The sequence below is a fragment of the Morchella importuna genome (assembly GCF_003444635.1).
Source record: "Morchella importuna strain M04M26 chromosome Unknown Morimp01GS011, whole genome shotgun sequence".
In the NCBI taxonomy this organism is placed as follows: Eukaryota; Fungi; Ascomycota; class Pezizomycetes; order Pezizales; family Morchellaceae; genus Morchella; species Morchella importuna.
In genome coordinates, this window is record NW_025763408.1 from 456,150 (window position 1) to 470,409 (window position 14,260).

Consider the following 14,260-nt stretch of genomic DNA (forward strand, 5'->3'; position numbering starts at 1 on the left):
ACTACCAACCTGAAAGTCGCAATATATAACAGAAACATCGATTGACCACATGAATGTACTTTATGACCGCCTCTCCGAAAGTTAAACGGGTATTATCACAACGACTTCGAGGGCAGGCGGGTAGGAACTATAGTATAGGATAACAAAATCGAGCCGTACGAACATAATCGGATCACCGGTAGGCATTCTAGTTAATCAACGTGTACGTGTACGTGTACGACTCGAGAATTATGCGCACAAGGGGTGGAGCCGGCTAGTTGGAGATATCTTGCGTGAGTATTTGCGCACAGTACACTCTAAAGCCTCACCTAGCTATAGATAATTGTGTCACAAGAGACAGCGGGCTCATATTTTAGTAGAGTAGTAGTACTAGTGTGTCGCGTGGCATTCTGTTTTTGTATTTGTAAAAAGTACCCCTCAAAATCCCAATTTGTCCAGCCCTTTGAGAATATCATATATCGTCGGGGTTTAGAAGGCAGAGGCGAAAATTAAGTACACACCCAAGCTCCTCAAGCTGGTCTGCACGAGCCGAAACATCATAATGAGAACTGGTGGGAGGCAGGTGTGTAAACCGGAAAAACAAATTAAAAAGTGGAAGAATCTGTCCGACGTAAAACTACGCTGTGGTCTTAACATTGATATTCTGTGTGGCGTATGAGTGTTACTTGCGTGCGAATCGTATTGAAGGACGTTAATTACACACCTGCTCGGCCATCCTTTTTTTTTTTTTGTTTAATTCATTAATTGCATTACTCGGCCATCCTAGTCTACGTACAGCTGCAACTCGCTATGCTGATAGTAGGATCTTTTTCTCTTACAGTAAAATGAACTTGCAATGCTACTTTTCCGCATGATATTGAGTTGGTCTTGAAATTTTCAACCGGTGGATCAGACACCGATCTGGGAGCAAAACGAGTGCTATTTGGTGATTGACAGGGTTCTTTTGTTGGATTTCAACAAATCTACTCAAGCGCTTCCAAGTTAATTTTGCAGTAGACCTACTCTCCGTTGATTCTCTACGAATCTATGGGCTCTACTGGTAATATCTGTGTTGTTGAGAAATAGATTCGGCGTTCATGTCTGCTTTTACCGACCCCGCCCACGTGCACAAGTCGAGGACAGGACTGTGCTTTACGTGTGCTTTATATTGTATTGGTGGGCGGGGTTCTGTTTCTTTTTCTTTTTTCTTTTCTTTTTTATTTTTTTCCTTTCTTTGACGGACCGAAGGCCCATCCAAAATCTATCTCGAAATCTCTAACTAGTTATACTTAGGATACACTCTAGACTTTTGTTTCCTGTTGACTTTGAGTGACCCCAAACTGATGTTCTTTCTCATGCAGGGCCTGGGGGCAGTATGCATCAATATTATTGCACTTTGAAGCCTGGCTAAGAAAAAACCACAAACTTTTCAGTCCAAGAAATTATTATTTAACTTGAAATGAAAAGAAAAAAGTGAACAGTTGCCTGTTCTGCCCTTTCCTCGCAATCACCATAACATAACCGCCGCCGGAATACACCAAAACCATATCACGCCTTAAAAATATCAAAATAACAAATAAGAATCCCTTGGACAGTCAAATGGAAAACAAAAGAGAAAAAGACACCCAATAAACAGACGAAGAGAAAACCACGAAATAAACAAACCGACTAAACCCCAATACTCAAATGAAAATGACGGCACCATTCATTGTCCCCCTTAGACGAAAACATTACTCATATCATGCCCTAGTCGCTTATACCGTCTTTTATCGTAATATCTGCCCCTTTTCCTCAAATCCAGCTCCTCCCTGGCGTCTTCATCCTCTTCTTCTTCCATTGGCTCCTCGTCCGAGGATGTCGTTGATTCCGAATCATCATCTGAAGAGGCGATGAAAGCGCTTCTTTTGCGCCGCCTCTGCCTTACACGCTTCTCCGTGCGGTAACGCTGCTGTACCTTCTGGCAATGATAGTCTTCGTAATATACTGAACCTTTCGTCCTTGAAAATTCCATGATCCCACCAACAGACCGATCCGCGTTCGCGATGTAAAATTCTTCACCAGACGGGTCAAAGTCCATTCCTCCTACCTCACCCCAGAAATCAATCTGTTGTAATGAGTCCCACGAAACGGCATCCACTATCTGCACGACATCTGCGGGTTCCGCCATTGCCAACACCCGTTTACCTCCAGAACCAATAGGTGAAAATCGCAACGTCCTCACACCCGCCATTACGGCAGGTAAAACCTTTACAGTCTTGCTTAAGTTTCTTGCGTCCCAGATGCGTACAGTCTTATCCTGGTTTCCGGTAGCAACAGTGTACCCATCGTCGCTCCAAGCAGCCGCAAACCCGAAATCCCGGTGGCCTTTCAAAACAAATTCGGTTGTCCCTCGTTCTGCATCGCAAACCAAGACTTCGGTATCATCACCAACCACAATTCTAAGCCGCGAATCGGGACTAGTGACAGAGCAATTTACCGGCCACAAGTATTCGTGCTCGATGATAAATCTCATACCCTCTCCGCAGTTCAAAACCCGAATGTAGTGATCATTAGATGAGAACACTGCATTGGGTGTACCTGTAGTCCGGTTTCTAATCATCTGCACATGGTTCGTGATACCGCTTTCATTCTGCGTTACAATTCCCGTGATTGGTTTAGCATCGGCAGGTGCATGGAGTGGTTTCATCGCGTATTCCCCATAGAAGCACCCCGCAATCACAACACCATTAGACCCCCCGCAGGTACCAAGTGTCGAGATCCTTATCGGATTCCCAGTCCAACTGTCCGGTGTCCGTAGATCCATCATCGTTCTTGACTTACCCGTCAGCGGGTTGGTACGCACAACTATCCCATCGCCGGCGTAGAAGACATCATTTCTCGAGATGACACCAATAAGGTTTCTCAATTGGAAATGTATTAAACGACAACGTTGCTCGTTGTCCATTCGTCTGAAGTTGAAAAAATTACGGTTTTCCGGAATCCTTATCTACTCTATGAGTCAGTCACCAGCAACCTTCAAGCTAAAAAAAAAAGGAACGTTTGCGAGACAATGCAGTAGGGGAGATGTAAGGAAATGGGTGCAGAAAAAACGATTCTAAATCGGAAGGGGAAGGAAACATTTCCAACATACAGGGTTTTCCTCATACTCAAGACCTTTGATGTTTTCATAATTGTTGTACTCCTTCCTTCTAATTCCTCTCGCTACCTCACGACTGATCCCAAGACGGTCCCATGGGATCGCCTGATAATCCCACCCATTCTCTTCCATTTCGGTTCTCATCACTTGCTCGGGTCGCCGCAGGTTCTTGACGTCGGCTGCAGCTACTGATAGCTTTGGATACTTCGTAGGATTCATTCGGTGTCGGTAGTAAGCATGCAGACAGAATTTCGCAAAATCCTTGTTGTAGTTTTCAATGTCTTCGAGGAGCAGATTACGATCAAACGGATGATTAGTTATGTCATCAAAGTCACTTTCATCACTGGAGTCACCTTCACTGAGGTCCCCCGCCTCGTATTCATATACAGGAATTAAAGCGCCTGTTGAAACATGAAAAGGAAGGGACGGATCAAAAGGCAGTGGGGGGGGCAGTGTGGGTGAATGAAGTGAATCACGGACAGGAGGGGGAACAAATCCTCCAACACCAGCTGCTGCCGCCATGATCTCCGCCGCGGCGACTGCAAAAGTAGCCTGGGGTATGGGAACTGCGGCTGCTGTTGGAGGAGATTGAGAAGATGATTGAGAATGCATACTCTCTTGTAGGTTTGCCGAATGGTTCAACTCTGACTCGGCCTCCCCTGCAGCGATTTCAAGACCATCCGTGCCCCGGGAGACAGAAAGCTGGGCGTCAGGTGACGACGAATCGATGAGGATATCAGCGGGTGTGCTTGGAGTAGTGGGCGTCTGTAGATTGCTTTCTAGGAAAATCGATTGGACCGATGTTTCCTCGACGTTTGGTTGCGAATCAAAGTCATCATCTAGTGGGGGGTTCAGTTGCATGTGAAAGCTTGGGTCCCCCTCCAGTGGATTTTGATTTTCAAGAGAAGGGGAAGAAAATATATCCATGAAGAAAGAAGAGCCGGCACCCATCGGAGACGGTGGGCGGGTGACCAAGTTGTTCGGAGAAAAGTCGTCCTCGTCTTCATCCATGACTGTGGCGTGAAGAGCGGAGGATGAATAAATCACCTCAACAGGACCTGAAGAAGCCATGTCACAACCAAAAAGGTCTATGCCTCCGTCTGAATCTTCCTCGTTCTCGTCACACTCGTTGATAGCTAGAGTGTAGGGGACCCTATTCCTAGTGAAGCTGTTATCAGGTGGTGAGTGGTGTTTGTTTCGTAGTGTATCATCAACGCCTTCGGGAGTTATTAGGGCACCGCCGAACTCAGTGTCAGAGGATAGATTAGAGCTATGAGTGCTTGACAGAGAGCCGAATGAGGTAGCGGGAGAAGGACGATTGTTCCAGGTATCCGGTAGGGTCGATGCAAAAGAGAGGGAATCTTGGTCAGCAATAGCGGCGGCGGCGGGAGAAGACGCAATGGCTTGCTGTTGCGCGGAGGGACTACAATGGGGGTGATCTTCATAGTTTTGGGTGGGGTCCCAAGGATCCCACGGTGCGTAGAAGGGGAGTCCCGGGAGAGGGGTGGCCGCTCGAGGGGGAGCCAGACCGGTTGACAGGTCAAATTGGTGGAGGGGGTAGTGCTGCTGGTGCCGCTGGGGAGGGTGGTTGAGGAAGTGGAGGCGGCAGTCAAGATGATAATTTGGATCGCAGCTGTGGCTTGGTTCTGCAGCAGATTCGGTGTTGCAGGCATATCCCGTCAACCCAGGCAAATGATTATCATTTGATGGGGGGTGAGGTGTCAGGGAAGTAGAGGAAGTTGATGTTGACGAATTCGAAAAAGGGTATGGTGATCTCCGACTGGCGAAGGGCAGTTGCGGTGCTACATTCCTACTTCCATGACCGCCGCCACGGCCAGCAACCCCACCAAAGACGTCTGAATTATGCGAATCGGACATAATTATCGCATGCGTGTATCTGCACGAGTCCTTTCCTTTTTTTCTTTTTTCTCTTTCTAGGGAACCTGAATGTATGATGGGAGTTGATGGGTTGGAGAAAGACAGATGACAGCCGGTGCCAGTGTTTCTAACAACTGTTTTTGGCTGTTGTTGGCTTGGTGGAGGGTGGGGAACTGAGCAATAGCCGCCACCTCTTGAACTGCTGTTTGCAGCAGCTGCCTTTGCCTGCTCTTCCTACTATTACTGACTGCCGTCCTTTATCTTCTCTCAGCCAATCACTGCGGTCTCGAATCGACTTTCCTGAATCCGATATTGCTGTTCTTCTAGCCTTTCAGCTTTCTCTCTGATGCGGTTACGATCTACAACAGACCCTTGGTTAGTGGCACTACTATTTTCGTATTTATCAAAATTCCACGGGCTGCCGAGCGTGAGAAACATGCATACTCTTTACCGTTGGTAGGACGAAAGGGCGCAATACTGTATGTACTCACTTTAAGTATGCGCGTACTTATGTGTCTGTATGTAAATATTTACATACTCTAGCCTTATGTGTTAGGTATCGGTGGGTGGTGGGTGAAATGTGGTGGTGGGGTACATACCTCACTGTCTTTTGTCCTCTCTTCAAATCAGATAGGGCGATATATAACCTATTAAATGGGTGGTTAGCCTGCTCTGCGTGAAATGGCAAGTTAATATCAAAGCAGTCGATATGTTATTGTGTAGAATATTGTGGGATAACTACATATTATATAGGCTATGTAATCTTGATGAGGTGGCGATGTGCGAATATTGAAATCATAAACATCTGAAGAAGGAAAATCGTTAAGGCAACTTACAGGTATGGGCTGGAGTCTGTAACTGTAAAGTTTTGAGGATAAAGCACAGTAAAGTGCGGGGAGGAAGGAAAAGACGTCAAGTGAGGCTGGACTGGGGTCTAGGGAGGCTTATTCCTTATCGATTGCAACGACTTGTTTCGCCCTCCAGTTATAAGTATTAAAGACAGGCATTTTTTCTGGCCTTAATTCGAGGGTTAAGGTTGAGAGTCACGGGACCCGGAGACTTTGCGTCTTCACTAGTATTTACGATGTACCCGGGGGTACCGGAAAGTGATGCAGCGGTCAAATAGTCCACACTTCTCAACAACCAAACTAGCTAACAGAATGTGGAGCAAATCTATGGTAATTTAGAAGCTGGAGACCATAGTTATGGCGAGAGTTGATGTGGTTGACTGTTGCTTCTCCTTTTATTACTGTCTCTTGTCACAAGTTGTCCTTCCCCAGGCTAAAAACCCCAAACCAATGACCTGAAAAATTGCAGACTCTGTTCTAGGGACTCATTTATCATGGGTATGACTAAAATATCTATCCTGCCCAAGCATTGTGTTGTGTTAAAAGTTGAAGTTCTGAGTACATTTCGGCGTTGCTAGGTCAAGCGTTGCATCACTTTCCGGCACCCCCGGGTACACTGACGTCGCAAATGGTGGACCGCTACAACAATTATGAAAAGCTATACAGACGGCATCAAACCACGGGGCCAGAAGAAAAGAAGCTCTATGGCTAGCCTAGACTAAATTCCATGGACCCAACATCTTGAAAGAAGCAAAGATCAGTAAGTACGACGTGGCCAAGGGAGCTCAGACTTCAAACGCTACATGTACTTACATGTTATATAAACAAAAATAGGAGTAAAAGGTTTCCAATATTATTATCGGCAGGCAACAATTAAAATACATACATATATAATTCGCATTTACAATAGAGTACTCTCTCTACGTCCATACATACATACCTTGACGCCCAATTAAGTTCAAGTTTAGAATATCGGAATCTTTTCGCCTTCGCGGCTGGATAGCTGTGATGAGCTGAAAGTAGGAAGCAAAAGATTATTTCAGATATCCCTCGGGAATAATTTCTCTGTCTCACGGGAATTCAGTTAAGCAACAAAGTCCCCACGCTGCAGGCTCAAAGTCAAGCGCGTACTATTCCTGATATCAATCGAGCCGTAACTATAACCTTCCCCCCACACTGCACACTCCCGCAAGGAATATCCACCGCCTATTAAGGTTGAGTTTCTGATGAAACACAGCCGTTCTGGTGTGTATGTGGTTACGCTGATATTAGTAGAACCCGATCATCTCTCCCTCCTGCTCCCCGCGAGGGATCTAGAGCGCAAAAATTGAATCAGCGATAACGGTTACCCCTGTTTGTGTCCGATGAGATTCTTGGGAGTCTTTCTAGGCACGCGATGCCCTACTCCCCATGCTGCATAGGTACGTATACATGTATGTATGTAGTATCTACTGCGGTGGCTCTCGGACCAACAGCTGCTGTGAAAGAAAGCCTAGTGCCTCCAACAGTAACGCAGACTGCAACGCCATCTTTTTCTTTGTCTCGGTGGTAGTGCTAACTTGTGTGTAGTTAAATCCCAATGGGTTCTATACTCATCCCCTCCTCCATCTTTCCGAGGCCAATTGCATTGTTATTTCTTGCCCTTCGAAACCACCCATTGTATCTCCTTTCCTCCAGCCCTACAAGTAGAGATGCGCTGCTTCGCCAGAATGAATCACGGGGGGCGGCGTGTTGTCCTACGGGGAGCTTTAATTTAGTGCTTCTGATATATGTCCTTCCAGCTGGTTTCAAATCAAAGATTCAGCCCACCCAGTATGTAAACACTAGGGCCGATCTCCAATCTAATAAAAACAGGGTGAACATGGTAGGTATGCCATGTAGCTAGCCAGATATCAACGCGCTCAATCGCTCATCGTCCCTCCACCCCACTCGAGGATCTACCTTCGCCTAAGTTCAATCTAGGAAAAAAAATCCATAACTAGGCAGTATACAAATAATTTCCAGCATATCTAGGGTAATTGGGAAATAAGTTTCTCATGAAAGGAGAAAAAGATTTCCGTCGAATTAGTGTTTTCGACAAAGTTAATTCGATAAAATCGCAAACTAAGGATCGATAAACGAATTTTCGATAGGAATCACGATTCCTAATACGAATCCCAGAAAGGTTTGATAGGGCCGGGTCTATCCAGATGGAAGTGAACTCCATAATAAGCCTGCAGAAAACCCCCTCAACAGATACATGGTTACCAACATCACTACAAAACCTCGTTTTTAAATTACAACTCCTCCGCAGCATGTAGCGTTACAAAATGTTAACAGGTACACAGCGTGATACATATTTTGCCCCGTGTCTCCGGATCCCAGCACAACATCCTCTTTGCCGCCCTATCTCATCAAAAGAAGAAAATAAAACAAAACGAATACCACAAGAAAGATACAGAGAACAAAACAACCCGTTGCACAAAGCAAATAAGCAGCGATATAAAGACATAAGGAACAGACAAAAAGAACCCAGACAACTCGTGAATCTGACCACCGCCTGATTAACGGCAAAACATTTTGTTGCCGGCTAGATACCACCCATATCTACATCCTTTACAGAGTGGTTCCCTTCCTTCAAAAACCTGTCCCACTCCTCTTTCTTTCGATCCACCTCTTCCTTCTCTAGCCCTTTCATCCAAGCTGCATCTCCCAAAATTTTCTCCCTCCATCTCCTCTTCCTTTTCTCTTTTACCCTTTCCAACTGCTCTGACCCCATTGCCATCCGTTCCTTCCTTGTCCTTACTATGAAATCTTCGGTGTTCTGCATGAAGAAGAGACGATACGTGTTGACGCAAATCCGCACTTCCATATTCTCCTCATTGCATGCACCATCTGCAATGGCATTATTGGCGGCCTCACGAGGAGACCCAGTTGACTCTGGGAGATCTTCTTCTGAGGGGTGGTTGCGACGGAGGAACACCTTTTTACATTTCTCAAGCGGAATTCCCTCCGTGGGAGAAACCATCATATAGGTTTGGATGTAGTAGTTCCAGCGCTCATCTTTGTCAAGATCATTGTTGACCGTAACTTCGTTCCGGGGGACGAAGCGGATCGTTGCTTCTTTTGTATCCTCATGCTTTTTAGGTGTCAGTATTTATTCCAAACTCTATTATATAGGGAAGGAAAAACACATACCCAATCAATTCGGTAAACATTATCATCTGGGCCAAGCATCCCCTCAATATTACGTCTATAAGCAATCAACTCCTGGTATTCCCTTTCTCCTTGGTAAATTCCCTGCGCTCTCTATCCCGCTGAAATCTCAATATTATGTCCGCATTCTTTTCTTTTTCTGGGTTCTTCTCCTTCGTATCATTTGGCACAATAGTTTGAATAAACTTCAGTATAGCAAGAAGCAATTTGTCGATTGTGTAAAGCTGCCATCCTCTTTGGACATACACTGATCTGAGCCCTTCCTCGAAAGTATTGGAGTCGATGTCACCCTCAATGAATTTCTCACACATATCCAGAACCTGGGAGTAATAATTTGCGTTTGGACCAGTGTCTGCGAATAGATCCTCAATACGCTGGTTCGCAATATTGAGCTCATTTGCAACCTTATGATGCTTGCGAATTTCAATGTCTTTTCGGATGTCTGCCTCCGACGCTTTGATGTCGGCTAAACGGCTACAAAGGATCTGAAAGGTTCTAAAGAATCCATAAATGGTTGTGTTGCAGTAAAGTGAGTAGATGTTTCTTTTGATAGGCAACATCGGCTCATCAGCATGAGAGGTAGGGGTTCCGGGCTTCATATCGGGGAGATGCTTTAACGGCCTTGCAATCCAATTTCCTTCCTCCTTAATCGGGCGATCTGCGGGTCCGTCAATGCTCATCTCGATGTCCGCATCATGCTGTCCAATCTCCGGAGTAGATTCTTTACTTCCGCGCGAGGGCACACTCCCTTCTTTCTCTTTCCTGGAAGCTTTGCCATTCTTTCCCCGCTTAAGAACATCTCTAAGAAGGTCTTGATCTTGTCTTTGAGCACGTCGACCGCTGCGGGTTGAGGTACCTTCACCAGCTGCCGGAGAATGTGCATCGTCTTGGTCTTCATCCGGCGTTTTCCGGGCGATGCTATTGACGGTGTCTTCCACATCCCGCGAATTCATACCAAAGAAAAGGGGAATGAAGGATTTGATGAAGCCGTCGATTTTTTCGCGATCGTTTAGGCTGAAGATGTTATTGTGCTCCAATGAAACAGCCAGCAACCTGCTAGCGTCTAAGATGATGCCAAAGTCGGAAAAAGAATATTGGAACTGGTACTCGGGTATAGGTGTTGTGGCACTAACCCGCTTGTTCACCTGTTCTCTGTGCTTGGCCTGAATCTCGTTTACCAAGGACTTAATCGTGAACGCTTTCTTATCGTTACCCTTGATCGTAATTCCTTGGTGGTCTAAGCTCTTCCAGAATACCCTTGCAGTTTGGTCTCGCCAGACTTTCTGCCATTCGCGCTGAGCAGCCTTCCATTCTTCATCCTTCGATTTCAGGCGTTTCAACACAATTGGAACAGTGGCAACTGGGTTATTGTGTAACATTTCGATTACTTCGAGACCCTTCTCTTTATCGTAAACTTTCTTGATTATCCGTTGGTAAATCGTCTTGCTCTGACCGCCAAGGCCCGACTGCAGTTTATAAGTCGCCTTTTCCTCCGGCGTCATTCCCGCAATTCTCTGAGCAATCGGCTCAAGGAGTTGAATTGTTCGAAGGTTAGCCTCAATGTTGAAATCATAATCGTGGCGTTCTTCCTCAATACGATGGAGGATGTCTTCGTATTGATTTTTCTTGTGCGCAACGAATCCGGAATCCTCAGATGCCCAGGTGGGATGTGATGCCCATTGATCATTAAGGACTTCCCAACACATTTCATCTCGCCCACTGCAAGGTTTCTGAGCCTCCTAATTGCAAAGAAAAAGAAAAGAAACTCATTAATTCCTGATTATCAAATATAGGCAGCTGTACTTACTAGCTTAGGCAATAAACGATAACTTGGTCCCAGTCCACGACAAACGCTCAGTCTAACTTTACTGAGAGATCGTGGGATATTGTCTATCATTTCTTCTCTACTCTCCCATCCCACAAATCGCTTAAACCAGTCCATTAATTCCTTGTTGCCACCAATGAAGTTTGCTACTTTATCAACAAGCATATCTTTACCGATAAGGTCTTGCGAGAACAAATTGAGCAATTTCAGGAACTCGTTATAAGTTTGCTTATTACCAATAAACTTTTTTACGCGGTCAAAGAATGCCAACTCCTCGGTCGATGCCATAGGTTGTGGCGATGGCCCTAATGGTTCAGGTTGAAATGGAATTAGAGTTGGCGAAACGGCTGCCAATTGTTCTGTTACTGAAGGTTTATTTACGCCAGTTTTATGCCTCTAAATATGACGAGTTTGTTAGCAATGAGCTTTCTTCACGGGCTAGACCAAAACCCAGGGTTATCACACTCAGGATTCGCTCCATATGCATGTCTTCTCGAAAGGGATTTATGCGGGGCACGGGATTGGAATATTGAGAATGTGAAATATCTTAATCTACCTTGGCCGCGCCTCTACTTGTCAAAACACTACTGCCAGCTGCAGCTGCGTCAGTTTTCTGTTCCTGGATTGGGACCTGTGGGCCTCTTTTCTTCCCTTTGTTTTCTTTCCCAACGCTCGGTGGCGGTGCAAAATTTCCGACAGGTGGTAACCTAGTTTGTGCTGCCGCTGTAGGTCCCGTCGGCCCTAAACCTCCAGATGGATATACTGCGTCTTGCTCTGCAAGCGCTGCCTTCGCTGCGGCTGCTGCCCGAGCTTGAGCAGCAGATTCAGGAAGGAATTGCTTAAAATCCTCAAGAAGATCTTGAGCAGTCTTGAAAAGCTCTGTAACCTGCGAATAAACATCTTGGATTGGCTTTGACTCCCGTTGGTATGTCTGAAGAATTTCAAGAAATTGCTTATAGATTTCCGGTTGTTGTGCAAATCGATTCTAGGAAGCTGTGAGTGGATTTTTCACAAGAGGAGTGAATTTAACCAAATTTAACATGTGAAGCGAGAAAGGTTTACCTTGATCTTGTTCACGTAGCTAATGGCATGGTTGAACTCGACGGGACCTTTTCCTGCTTTGGCATCGCTAGCACCAGAAGGTGTTCCGGGACCTTGAGGGACAATTAATCCAGCCGGCACCTTTACAGTGGCCCCATTAGTATGAGCAGCTGCGGATTGTAGTTGATTTACACCTTGTTGCACACTAGCTTGGTGCTGCGCCTGTCGCTGTTGCGCTTGCTGCTGTGCCTGCGCATGTTGCGCCAACTGTTGTTGGTGCAGTTGATGTGCTGAAAGTGGCTCTGACTGCTGAGGCGGCTGTTGTTGCTGCTGTTGCTGCTGTTGTTGCTGTTGTTGCTGCTGCTGCCCAGGACCAGGAACCCCGGGACCGTAGGAACCGTACATGACATTATCCACACCACCACCGCCCCATCTACTGCCTTGCTGTTCGTAAAATCGTGAGTGAGCAGGTTGTCCGGGGCCATTCCCATTACCATTGAGGGAAGCGCTAGACAAGGGTATCCCATTTCCACCGCCAATTGAGACTTCACCCCCCGATGAGGCGTGATGAATTCCAGATGGGGTGGTAACAGTTATTTTAGTGTCCCTTGGGTCTTGGGAGCACTCGATACGGTACCCAGGAGGTAAAAAGGTATTAAAACCCTGTATCAGGCTCGGATGACCGCTAAATAGGGTAGAAACACGGTCAATAACCCCAGGGGTATCGATTCTAGAAGACCAACTTTGTCAACATCACCAACTTTTCAATTACCATTGTGTTCCTTTCTCCACAAGTAGAAAGGGAAGAAAATTAAGAGACGTTTGGGGTTACATACGCCTGACTCTTGAAATCTTTCATGATATCCAGAAAGTTGTTATACACATCCGGCTCTTCCTGGAATTGATATTTGACCTGATCGAGATATGACAAAGCATCCTTCACATTCAACTGACCATGAGTACCCTGCAAAGCTAAAGAAGACGAAGAGGAAGACATCCTGCGGCGGTCCACATCGTGCGCCGCAACGGTGCTATAGGGAAGGGGAGCGAAAGAACGGGGAGGAGTAAGGGCTGTTGGTAGGGGGCCTCCTACATTAAGAATAGGGCCCCCGGGCCCATTTCCGGGTCCGGTTGCGGATGGGGGCATTTGAGAGGCCGCCGCCTGGGCTTGACTCTGAGCCTGATTAACCGCCTGATTCATTCCTCCTTGGTGCTGTTGCTGTTGTTGTTGTTGCACGGAGATAGAATTCTGAATGCTTGATAATGCGTGAGTGGGAGGTCCCCCGGGGCCTTGTTGTTGCTGCTGCTGTTGACCTAGATGAGGTCCCTGGGACGAATTCAAAAGAGGCATTTGTGTAACTACCGGTGGAGATGTCTGCATGACGAGTGCAGTCTGTGCAGGGCTATTTGAAGGCAATCCAGAGCGTTGTAGTTGCTGTTGCTGTTGCTGTTGAGCTTGCTGCTGTTGTTGTTGCTGTTGCTGCGAATTTTGAGGCTGCTGTGGGGGCCCCTGGGAGGCTTGTTGGGACTCCCTTTGCTGTTGGGGGCCCATATTACCTCCGGAAGGCGGTGGTCCAGACATCGATTGCATAGATGGTAAAGAATAAGACGGGTGAGAACCTGTTGATAATGTAGGAAGTGACATAGGATGCGATGCTGCTTGATTAAAAAAAGTTGCTATCATCCCAACGCACATCAGAATTTAAGCCCTTCTAGTTCAATGGAAAGGGAAACTTACACCCGCCCGAGCTCATGGAAGGAGGAGGGGGTAAAACAGGAGGTTGTGTCTGTCCAGCTCCACTTCTAGAATCAAGCGCGTCAGTCTCCAGTATACACACGCACACCAACAGTTCATCTGGCGAAGTATCCCCGGAAGTGAAGAAGACGAGCAAAAACAATACTTACGTATATGGATGAGGTCTATGTTGCTGCTGTTGGGATGATGATGATGGAGGAAGAGGCCCGCCCGAGGGCTGCTGCTGAGGCTGCTGCTGTTGAGAGGACTGTTGCTGAGGCTGTTCTTGCGGTGGGGGAGGGGGCCAGCTATCTTTGCTAGACATGACGGCGAGTGCTGATTGTTCTCCTAATATGCTTGAGTAAAAGGCCAAATCAACACCACGCCGACCGCGACACCTTTTAAGATAAGATCTGAGGGATAATCAACCTATTCGACGGCACGCAATAATAGGTCGAAGTGCGCCGATGCGCACTCTGTCACGACGAAAATACGGCAAATACGGGATTCCCCTTTCGTGTTGACCTCGTGTACTATAGATATCGCAGGTAGCAGCAGCAATAAAGGTAAGGCTGATGGGCAGGACAGAAAACACACACAAAATAGCGCGACTGGTAGAGTAG

At 46.5% G+C, this 14,260-nt stretch overlaps 3 protein-coding genes across 3 annotated transcripts; all 3 read right to left on the reverse strand.

Moving 5' to 3' along the window:
• Window positions 1-1,696: 1,696 nt before the first annotated feature.
• LAJ45_04551 (uncharacterized protein) lies at window positions 1,697-4,993 on the reverse strand (the record flags this gene model as incomplete). The annotated part of the gene is made up of 3 exons (XM_046114131.1): window positions 1,697-2,965; window positions 3,110-3,396; window positions 3,730-4,993. The coding sequence occupies 3 exons, from the start codon at window positions 4,991-4,993 to the stop codon at window positions 1,697-1,699; spliced, it is 2,820 nt and encodes a 939-aa protein (XP_045972653.1).
• Window positions 4,994-5,260: 267 nt separating this feature from the next.
• Window positions 5,261-6,581, reverse strand: LAJ45_04552 (uncharacterized protein; the record flags this gene model as incomplete). The annotated part of the gene is made up of 6 exons (XM_046114132.1): window positions 5,261-5,352; window positions 5,438-5,470; window positions 5,528-5,532; window positions 5,593-5,640; window positions 5,830-5,851; window positions 6,575-6,581. The coding sequence occupies 6 exons, from the start codon at window positions 6,579-6,581 to the stop codon at window positions 5,261-5,263; spliced, it is 207 nt and encodes a 68-aa protein (XP_045972654.1).
• Window positions 6,582-8,410: 1,829 nt separating this feature from the next.
• Window positions 8,411-13,962, reverse strand: LAJ45_04553 (uncharacterized protein; the record flags this gene model as incomplete). Its single annotated transcript, XM_046114133.1, has 10 exons — window positions 8,411-8,959; window positions 9,019-9,073; window positions 9,283-10,775; window positions 10,844-11,257; window positions 11,418-11,846; window positions 11,924-12,632; window positions 12,739-12,839; window positions 12,996-13,579; window positions 13,641-13,705; window positions 13,808-13,962. 10 exons carry the CDS (start codon window positions 13,960-13,962, stop codon window positions 8,411-8,413), a joined length of 4,554 nt encoding a protein of 1,517 aa, XP_045972655.1.
• Window positions 13,963-14,260: the final 298 nt, after the last annotated feature.